The sequence below is a fragment of the Alternaria triticimaculans genome (assembly GCF_023758025.1).
Source record: "Alternaria triticimaculans strain BMP 0046 chromosome Unknown scaffold_2, whole genome shotgun sequence".
NCBI lineage: Eukaryota > Fungi > Ascomycota > Dothideomycetes > Pleosporales > Pleosporaceae > Alternaria > Alternaria triticimaculans.
The window spans coordinates 2,568,129-2,578,801 of NW_026055959.1; the positions used below are offsets into that span (position 1 = coordinate 2,568,129).

Below are 10,673 nucleotides of genomic sequence, written 5' to 3' on the forward strand. Positions count from 1 at the left end.
GGCTGAGATCGACTTTCCGCGCGACGACTTGGGGTGGCCTGTTGATCCCTCAGCGCAGATCGACATATACTCTGGCATCGTACTGCCTATCGATTGGGATACGACGCCCTTTAGTTATCCGTCGCTGACATCGTCTGAGTTGGTATAAGGGCGTCTGTCTGCTTGAGAATGGCAATCCCCACTCAAATGGTATCAATTAGTGATTAGCTCGTGTTGTGGAACGCGTTCAGGATCAGCGCTGATCTGCACAACAAAGTGTGATGTGATGCAATCGCGTCTCCAAGTCCTGTTGGAGCAATTGTTTGGTCAGACAGGACTAATCGCATTGCCTAAGCGATGCATGACAGCGGACTAACGCGACGAACATGTCAAACCACACCGGATGCCTGTCCCCACCACTTTCCTCAAAAAGGCACGCGAGCACCCCCATCCTTTGTCTGATATCTCCCCCAACCTTGGAACATTGGCAGGCAATAGGCCACAGCGACGCGTGTGGTTCGTTATCAGTTGCCCAGCAGTCGTATCTGTGTTACCGGCAGGGTAGCCGTCAACGTCATACCACAAACCGTTAGCTCCGTGCTCCATTGGCTCCAGCCCCCCGCCATGGATCTGCCCGCGGGCGACATGTTCAGAGTGGGCCCCCTTGCAGACTCGTCCGATGTCGAAGCCGTAGGCCGTCGACGAATTTAAAGCATGAGCATTTCCCTTCCGTGGCAAAGTCGTGGAGATTCTACGTGATGACGGATCAGAATTTCGGCCGGATGCATTAAGAACGCGACGCTCGCTGCCTTTTTCTTCACCATCCCTTCCTCACGCAATTGCCGCCATCTTGCGTTTTTGACGCGATAACCGTTTTTCCTGACGTGGAGTCATCGATCATCATCGTTGCTTAATTCTCCGAGCCACTATTAGGCGAGGACGCCTGACGACACCATGAGCGACATCGAGAAACAGTACGACCCGGCTGTGCCTGATGCTGCGAAAGAGAGCGATGAGATTGGCAGGCAGCTAGAGGGCATCGATCCCGTTTTGGAAGCGAAAATCGTGCGCAAGCTGGATCTTTTCGTCATTCCGGTGGTTATGCTGCTGTACTTGCTCAGTTTTCTGGACAGGTGAGTTTGGATCTTTCTGATTAGTGCGTCGTCTATCCAGACTGGATGCGATTGGGAGTCTGCAGCAGCTTGTACGAGAAATTTGCTTACGCGATTGCAGAGTCAACATCGGTAACGCCCGTCTATATGGTCTACAAGAAGATCTAAATATGGGAGATTCTCAATTCCAGACAGCCGTCTCCATTCTGTTCGTCACGTATATCCTGTCCGAGGTACCATCGAATCTGGTGCTGAAGAAACTTACGCCCTCGCGATGGATAGCCTTTATCACTGTCGCATGGGGTATCATCGCGACCTTGACCGGTATCGTGCAGAGCTACGGCGGTTTAATTGCATGTCGTCTTCTTCTTGGCGCCGTGGAAGGAGGGTTGTTCCCCGGAATGGCCATTTACTTGACATTCTTCTACACCAAGCGCGAACTTGCTCTACGCATCGGATACCTCTTCGTCTCTGCTGCCCTAGCTGGAGCCTGCGGCGGACTACTTGCGTACGCTATTGGACATATGGATGGTACGGCTGGCCTGCGCGGATGGCGCTGGATCATGATCATCGAAGGTATTCCTACCTTCATCCTGGGTATCGCGACCTGGTTCATCCTGCCAGACACCCCGGAAACTGCCTACTTCTTTACCGCTGAAGAGAAGGCTTTCGCAGCCGCTCGCCTCAAGCGTCAGACAGGTTACACCAAGAAAGCAGCGGAGTTCCACTGGGAGGATGTAAGGAAGTGCGTCAAGGACTGGAAAGTCTGGGTATTCTGCTTTGCGCAATTCGGAAGCGATACCATGCTTTACGGCTACTCTACCTTCCTGCCGACGATCATCAGGTCAATCAACACTACCGCCAGCAGCGCGATGGTGCAGGTCCTTACGATTCCGTGCTATGCACTGGGTGCCATTACCTACCTGGTTGTTGCGCGTTTCTCCGATAAACAGCAGAAGCGTGGATTTTACAGCATATTGCTCGGCGTGGTGAGCATCGTCGGATACGCCATGTTGATCAGCGATGCCAGTTCAGGCGTTCATTACGCTGGCTGCTTCCTTGTCGCAATGGGCTTGTATGTATGTGTTGGTCTGCCATTAGCTTGGCTACCTACAAACCTGCCACGATATGGAAAGAGGACCACTGCGACAGGGCTGCAGTTAAGCATCGGTAACTGTGCGGGTATTATGAGTGCTTTTGTAAGTCTATTCGTAATTACTTGGCTCCATGTAGAAACGCTGCTAACGGATCGCTAGATCTATCCCACGGCTGATCGCCCCCGCTTCGTCAAGGGTCATGGTATCACTATGGCTATGGTGGCTTTTGCTTGTATATGCTACGCTGTCATGTGGTTCCATCTTGGGCGCATCAACTCGAGACGTGAGAAGGGTGAGGAAGAGCATCTGGTTGAAGGGATGAGCGATGAGGATATTGCAGAGATGGGCGATGACAGCCCACGATTCAGATACACGATTTAGGGGAACATAGTACTGAATTTACGGGCACATGCTAGCCTTCATTGTTAATACTCGTCTTTGGTTGTCATTACCAAGCTCTTGGCCTAGCTGCGACTTGCACGCAGGTATCCAGTAAAAGCTTCGAGTTGCAGGACTCTACAAGATTCCTCCTTTCCTGTGTTGTAATCTACCATCTCAGTGTATCGTGAAGGGCCTCGTACAACACTTCCTCTCACAAATCTCAGCAACATTTGCAGACACACTCCACGCTACTCGTTCGCGACATCTCAGCTGTTGCTGGTGTCTTTGGCGGTCTTCTTGTTATCCTTTATGCTGTAGATCTCCGGATGTGTCAGCCAAGGAGGCTGGACCTTCGCTTTATTCGTGTCCGGACTAGGACGCGCTTCAAGCATGGCCTTAAGTAAGTCGTTCGTGAAGTCGGTCCCCAGGCTCGCATTCATGTCATCAGCCGCCCCCTCAGAATCGCCGTGCCACACCCAGAAGTCGACCAGCAATTTACGAAGAGGCGAGTGCTTTATCGTGCGCTTATAGGCCGTCCTGATAGTCCGGTCACCGGGAAAACAGTCTGCTTGCTCCACGCACTCGATCAAACATTGCAGTACTGCGTTCTGAAATGTGGTATCCATGAGCTTCTCTCCAAGTATGTACGACTGAATCAGTGAATGATAATCCACGTTCTCGTGTTTGCGAACGTCCGTATCCGAGTCACTGGAGGGCGTGATCTCGACGGCGATCTTCCCACTGTACAACCATTGCACATACAAATGGAAGATTTCTGGAAGCTCGTCAGAAAGATCTGTAGGTCGCGGTGTTGGACCAGTCCATTCTGGCTTCGTTGCATTTTGGAAGAAGGCGGATGTCTTGCAGAGAACGCTTTTGTGGACATGGAAGATGCGTTGGTCGGAGATTCCTGAGTCGATATCGCTGTCGTCATCGCTGTCGTCACTTTCGTTGCTGTTCTCGTCGCTCTCTTTGTCAATTGCGCCGTCCTTGTCGGAGTCTGTGCCAGCACCCTTGTCGTCACCCTGGACAAGAACTACGTTTTGCTTCTCGAGTTCTCCTGCACCTTGTCCATCTTCTTGGTTCATATTATCAGCAAGATCTCCCGCACGTTGCTGCTCGCCTTCCTTCTTGCCGCAATTTTCGCATGCTGCACTCGGTTGGACTGGATCGTCGCCACTCCCGACCTTGACCATGAGTATTTCGCTGCTTACACTATGCCGTGTTAGGATCGTTCCAAGAATCATGTGCATGTAGAACCTACTCAAGTAAATCGCGAGAATCAGCGACACCCCGAGGGAGAAGCTTTCTTCGCTTCGCTGGTCGATCGGTTTTGGGCGCCATTGTGGATCGATCAAGTCTTTGGAAGTCGATTGACGGCGTGAGAAGTGCGAAAGGATGTTTGATTGCACCGCGGACCACAGTTTGAGGTGAGAGCGCATCGTCGCTAGTCCGGTTTTTGGTTAGCGCTGCGCGTTTGTCCGCAGTGAAGGAACCGTCCACGGGTGTTGTGATTGCTCCCAGGGCGGGCAATTTCGACCCCATCAAGACTGGGATATTCTTGGCGCAACGCCAGCGTATTGAGATTAGCTTACATCGAGTACACTTGAGCATTCTTATCCTTTTGCTGCAACAAGTTATGCGGAATCAAAACGTAAACAATGGTACGTAAGAGGCTGACGTGTAGTAGTCCTTCCTTGTCTTTGTTCGATAACGTTTACATAGTTTATGCAGGAGCTCCCCCTCTTTTCTTATCATCGGGAATCTCGCAGAAGTATCTCGTCTGGGTTTGTGGGCAAGCCCATTGATTCATGTGTTTGCATTTGCAGCTCGATCCAGGCTTTTGTCGTTTCACCGCCAACGTAGCTACTAGATCATTGGTAAACTCTTCACCAGCCTCCTCTACGATATTATCAAAGCTCCAAGTCTTGTCTGCTAGGGATGCCAAAATATCCAAGAAGAGCTTCCGGATCGGAGAGTTCTCCATAGTGCCTTTGTACACATCCCTAATCTTGTTCCAAGTCGGAAAAGTATGCGCGTTACTTATGCAGTCCATAAAAGCTCTGATGACAGCGTTCTGGAAGGTTGGATCCAGCATCCTGCCTCCAAAGAGATACTGTTCCAACAAGTCGTGGGTCGCCTTGTACGAACTGTTTGGAATATTTTTGTCAGGCTCTGGGCACCAATGTATTGCGATCCTGCCACTGTATAGCCACTGTAGGTACTGTTGGAAGATACCATAGTTTTCTGTGGTAAGATCGATAGGCTTTCGAGTTTGGCCCCGCCATATCTGCTTCGTAGCAGTCTGGAAGAAAGCGGACGTTTGGCATAAAACACTCGTATGTACAAATGACACACGCTCATTGTTCCGGTTCCCTGTGCCGCTTTGAATGTTGATTTGGCCCGGCATGCTGTTCAATTTATCAAGTTTGGGGGTAGGATTGAAGTAGTCCTCGATTCTTTTCTGTCGCGGATCGACCTTTGCCTCGGTCGGCCCCAGCTCGCCTGGCTCATCGTAGTTGAAATTCTTGATGCCGAGCCTGACCTTGATGATGTTGCTACTCAAGCTACGGTTGATTTGTCAGAATTCCATGAGCTCAAGGTTAATGGGCCTCGTACTCGGGTAGCTTGCTTAAAGTGTGCGCACTCTTCGGGATCATAGGGCGCTTTTCCGGAGGTGCCATCTCACTGAATGGATATAGATCGGGCTTATCGAAAACGTGGTTTTAAACGAGGGTCGTACACTACACTTATGATCGAGGGTAGTGCGGATGTCGCTGTGTTGCGCTCAAACCGTTTCCCAGGGGCTAAAAGGGTCGGGAGCTTGGATGGAATGTTGCAGGAGGCGTTTCAAGCGCTAACCCAACCTGGCTAACTGTCTGACGCGTCCGCGACGCGCCCGCGCACATCCTGAACGTAAATTCTCAGCCTCTTTTCCTTCCTTTGGCTGCTCTACGAAACTCTGATCATTGTGCGCACATATCTACTGAGGAAATCGGCTCCAGACATCTTCGGCTTGGAAGTGGGCAACCGACCAAATGACATAGGTACCTTCGAACATCGTAGCCACAATCATAACCAGAAAATCACTTCAAAGTGAACGATTCCACAATTCCACATCGAACAAGAGATAGTCTGCATATTCTCATATCGGCCTCGGGAGGGCAGCTTGGGCTTGAATAGACGCGATTGAACCAGGAAGCATCGAATTTGACATCCGCGAAGCTAAGCTTGAAGACATTGGAAAGCGAAACAGTTCCGTAGCCCAGACGCAGCTTACACGACAAATACGGATGTGATAGTCACCAAGCATACCATCTACCCTTTGTCTTGGCATTTTTCACGGGGAAATGGGCAACTTCCTCGCGTTTCGGCAGAACTGCAACGGTATTCCGCCTCTACGCAGCACCCTTTTGGAACCACTTCAATCCCGCGACTTCCCAATACGCCTCCACGAAGGCCTGGGGATTATCGCGTACATACTCATTGCAAGTAACAACACCGGTCTTTTTGGCACAAGACTTATCCCACTCGGCGCCTGCCCATTCGCCGCAGAAGGCAGTGTTAAAGATGATCTGAAGATCTTTGAAGCGCTCAGAAAAGTCGCAGCCAGCACCGCCGAAGTGCGCTATAGGTGTGCCCCAGGTTGATGGGTCGGGTGTCGTGGTGTTCGAAGAGAAATTATCCGTGAAGCCCGGGGAGTCGCGGGGGAAGAACCAAACTGAGATGCTGGTGGCGGCCCATTCAATGGCATAGACACCACCCTGCGCTTTGTTGAATTCGGTACCATAAGATGGGAGAGGCGCGGCATCAGTATTGTCGGAACTACCGCTACTGCCGCCACTTTGGATCCCAGGCATGGTGTCAGGAGCGTGGATAGAGCATCCGACGTTCTTCTCTTGGCCAGGTGCGGCGACGTCGCAGTCGTCGGTACTCATAAGACCAGTAAATGGCGCATTGTTATCACCACCTACAGCACCAAATCCTCCTCCAGCCGCAGTCGAGTTATCAACAACACAGCCTTTGGTTGTGTGTAAAGTAATAGAGTTGCTTTCGTAGTCGTTGACACCCTCGAGGATATCGACTTCCCCGCCATTCGGCCATTGCACTGAAGACGATAAAAGCCAAAAGGCTGGCCAAGTGCCGCATTCCGACGAAGGCATATGACGAATGTCTGCGATGAGTAGTCCATGATTCCAGCTTTTCTTGCTCTCAAGGCGAACAGAAGCGCGGCCAGTAGGGTCTTTAGTGGTATAGTCTACACCCATGAACACGGACCTTGTGTCCTCAAGGTAGCCTATTAGGCCCTGCTTGGTCGCATCTTCCTGATTCTGATAATTGACAAAGCCTTTCGTTGGGTCGGTTTCGTTGAAGAAGTCAAAGGCGGAGAAGAAGTTCTTGTAGCTAAGATCGTCTGTTAGCGTGTACTGCCTGCTGTCATTAGCATGGTCTCCGTGCGCATCTCCTAGGATGGCCAGAGCCGCCAGGGTCGTAGTAAACGATAGTTTCGTGCGCATATTTGTACCTGTGTATGTTGTTCGGCAAAGGTTTGTGGTAATGATGAGAAGTGTGTGAGAGAGAAAATGACTTTGTTCTATAGGTTAATTGTATTGACCATAATACAGTGATGCGACATTGTGGGAAGGTTGGCGTAATCCGGAAAGGACTGGTCATACCAAGTCGGAAGGCGGAAGGTGCGCCAGCACAATGCCACGCTGTTGCTATTGAGTTCACGGCTGCACAATAACCTAGCGCTTATCCAAACTCTTGATGCTTCTTTATTGCGCTGTAAGCCAACAATAGCACGGTGTTGCGAAAGTGAATGTGCCACGAGAACGACGGTTGGCGTGGTGTTGGGAGAGCATTCCATAGCATAAGGTAAGAGAATTGCATTTCGTTGGGTTTGCCATCTTCACTCTGATACGACTCAAATACAGAGAGAATGATTAGCAACACCATCGTCATCCTCAAAGTGTCACAAAAGATAAGAGATGGAGGTCACAGAAGTAGTGGAAACGGAGTAGGCCGGCCATCGATTTAGTTCATTTTGTGTGTGATATCCCAACAGTATATAGCGAGACTAGTCTCTCCCGGATTTTATCATTTGCTCGCTTTCTCGTTTCGGGATGTAATGTAAGCTTTAGAAGTCGTGAATGCGTCTGCTTAGATTTGTCTACTTTATTACTACGCTCTTAAGATAATAATATTTGTTTTTTATTACTAATTAAAGTACTTAAACTAAATATAACTAATATTTACTTAATACTTATAACTAAATTTTTTAACTTATTTTACTACTTTATAAAAAACTTTTTATAACTTTAAGAACTAGAATTATAAGCTATATACTAGACTCTTTCTTTATATTAGCTATAAATACTTAATTTTTTTTATATAAATTCTTTACTATACTTTAATAATTTTTTAGTATTTAAAGCTAGCTAGTTTATAGTAAAGTACTAAGCTTATACTTTTTAAGAACTATATATATATAAAAATAAATATAGAACTTTTTTATTATATTAATAGTTTATTAGTAAACTAATTCTATAGTATAAACTAGTTTAAAAAAAGTAAGATTTATTACTAGTATATAAAAAAACGTATTTCTAAAAAAGTTAAAATTTTATATTTAGAAGTATAAGCGTTAGGTAAACTAAGACTTAAGTTCTTAGTGCTACTATCTCTAGCGTAGTTAAAGCTTTTAAAATTTAAAGTAGTAAGATAACTATTTTATAAATACTAATATCTATTTATAGTAAAAAAAATTATAATATAATTATATATTCTTAATAGCTTATAACTAATAGAACTATAAATTATAAAGTAATAAAATACTAAAATATTTAGTAAGTAAAATTATACTTCTATATATATACTCTCTATTCTCTATCTTTATCTCTATTTTTACTCTTATTTTATAGCTTATAGTAAATTAGAAATCTAAGACTTATTAAAGACAAAAATAGTAGCTTAAATCTAATATTATATTAATAGTAATATAATTTTTAGTTATTTTTTTACTTTATTTTTTAAATTTATTAATAACTACTTTTATAAAAGTATATAGTTTTAGAAGCTTTTTATAAGTATCTTTAAGCTACTATAAAAATAATTTATTACTTAAAAAGTACTTAAGTATTTTATTTATACTAAAGTTATTACTAACTAATATAAACTTTACTATAAAAGTTTACTAGCGTTTTAAGTTCTTACTTATAATATAAAAAATTTAGATACTTTTAGTATTAGTTTTTATACAAAATATTATAAAAAGTTTAAGCTAAAAACTAAATTTAATAAAAAAGTATTAGTTAATAAGAAAAAAAAGAATAAATAAAAAAAAAAGAAAAGAAAAGCTATTAGGTTCTAGCTCTAAAGAGCCTAGGCTAACTTAGTATTAGCTATAAATACCTTAGAATTACTATTATAGCTTAGTAGTAATTTATCTCTAGTCTTTTTAAAATAATATACCTAATTATAGTCTAATATTATATATTTAGTATTTAACTAACTTTATTATTTAATATTTAAATTACTCTACTTTATAATACTTTTATATATACTATTTAGATATAATAAGCTCTAAAGTAAGTTTCTTTAGTGTAATATAACGTAGTAGTAAGTAAGCTATACTATTCTTATATATAATAGATAATAACTAAAAGAAATTAGCTTCTATATTTCTAAGAGTAGTAATACTACTTACTAAAGAACTTATAGACTTATTAGAAGCTTTTTTAAATATTACTAATTTAGCCTTAATTATTAGAGATAGTAACGCGCTATTAAAGCTTATTTTAGAGCTAACTAAGCTTTTATAAACTACTACTACTAAAAGTAAAAATAAATAAGCTACTTTAATCTATAAACTTAAGAAGTTACGTAAGTAGAAATAATTAAAGTATACTTATTAAAATATAGCTTATTTTAGAAAATTAAAGTATAAAGTACTTATAAGTAACTACTTAGCTTTTAAAGTAGATATTATCTACTATACTTTAACTATAAAAAGTAAGTTCTAGTTAAATTTAAAAGCTTTACGCTTTAAGAACTTAAAGATATTTACTATACGTAATTACTTATAGTATAACTACTAAGTATATAATTATAAGGCTATTTTTAGAAAAGTACTTTCTACCTTTTTAATAAGTATTTAAAAAGTAAACTTTACTATAAGATTTCTTAATAAAACTACTTACTCTACTTAGAATACTTACTTTTAAAACTATATAAAGCTTAAAATATCTTAAATACTTACTTAAAAGAAACTTAAGATAGTTATACTTAATATACTTAGTTCTAAGTTATTATAGTACTTTATAGCTTATAATAAACTTAAGTAGACTAAATAAAAGCTAAATTAGAATTCTAACTCTTTCTTAGTCTACTTTAATATACTTTAAAGTAAACTAAATAACTACTTAAAAAAGTAGCGCTATATAAACTTTATAAGTACTTTTCTTTCTAATATTTAGAAAAAACTTCTACTTTAAGACTAAAAAAACTATAATATAGTCTTTAAGCTTAATACTTTAGCTTACTACTATTAGAGTAAAATAAAGTATACTACTATACTTTTTAAGTATCTAGCTTATAAGAAAAGATTTTATAGCTATTAGGCCTAGAACTTTTTTTTAGAGCCTTTTTAGACCTAAAAAAAAGCTAAGAAAGCTAGTTTAGTAAAATCTAACTTATAACTAGCTAAATTAAACTAAAATAGTTTAAAAAACTCTAATATAATTTATTAAAAATATAATAAAACTAGATACTTTTAAAAAAACTATCTAAAGTCTAAGAGAAACTCTAAAAGCTTATTTAGTTAAGAATTAAAAAAAAGTAGTAAATAAAGAAGCTAGAGTTCTTCTTAGCTATCTATATTACTTTAAACCTAGTATTTTAAAACTTAAAACTTCTTTATAATACGCTTTACTTAAAGCTAGTAAAGCTACTAATAGTAAAGGTATTACTTAGCTAATTAGAGTTTATTAAAGCTTTAGTAGATAAAGGTTTTTAGTTAAACTTTATTTTAGTATTACTTATAGTAGAGTAAAGCTTATTAGTTTACTTTTTATTTAAGCTATTAGTAGATAGAGTAAATAGT

The 10,673-nt window shown here is 41.8% G+C and overlaps 4 protein-coding genes across 4 annotated transcripts; 1 reads left to right on the top strand and 3 right to left on the bottom strand.

Annotated features, from left to right (window-relative positions):
* Nucleotides 1-933: 933 nt before the first annotated feature.
* Nucleotides 934-2,569, top strand: J4E78_002524 (uncharacterized protein; the record flags this gene model as incomplete). Its single annotated transcript, XM_049363170.1, has 4 exons — nt 934-1,112; nt 1,213-2,170; nt 2,252-2,290; nt 2,348-2,569. The coding sequence occupies 4 exons, from the start codon at nt 934-936 to the stop codon at nt 2,567-2,569; spliced, it is 1,398 nt and encodes a 465-aa protein (XP_049225762.1).
* A 266-nt stretch (nt 2,570-2,835) lies between these two features.
* J4E78_002525 (uncharacterized protein) lies at nt 2,836-4,183 on the bottom strand (the record flags this gene model as incomplete). The annotated part of the gene is made up of 3 exons (XM_049363171.1): nt 2,836-3,784; nt 3,834-4,016; nt 4,176-4,183. The coding sequence occupies 3 exons, from the start codon at nt 4,181-4,183 to the stop codon at nt 2,836-2,838; spliced, it is 1,140 nt and encodes a 379-aa protein (XP_049225763.1).
* A 112-nt stretch (nt 4,184-4,295) lies between these two features.
* J4E78_002526 (uncharacterized protein) lies at nt 4,296-5,253 on the bottom strand (the record flags this gene model as incomplete). Its single annotated transcript, XM_049363172.1, has 2 exons — nt 4,296-5,136; nt 5,189-5,253. The coding sequence occupies 2 exons, from the start codon at nt 5,251-5,253 to the stop codon at nt 4,296-4,298; spliced, it is 906 nt and encodes a 301-aa protein (XP_049225764.1).
* Nucleotides 5,254-5,967: 714 nt separating this feature from the next.
* J4E78_002527 (uncharacterized protein) lies at nt 5,968-7,086 on the bottom strand (the record flags this gene model as incomplete). The annotated part of the gene is made up of 1 exon (XM_049363173.1): nt 5,968-7,086. The coding sequence occupies one exon, from the start codon at nt 7,084-7,086 to the stop codon at nt 5,968-5,970; it is 1,119 nt and encodes a 372-aa protein (XP_049225765.1).
* Nucleotides 7,087-10,673: the final 3,587 nt, after the last annotated feature.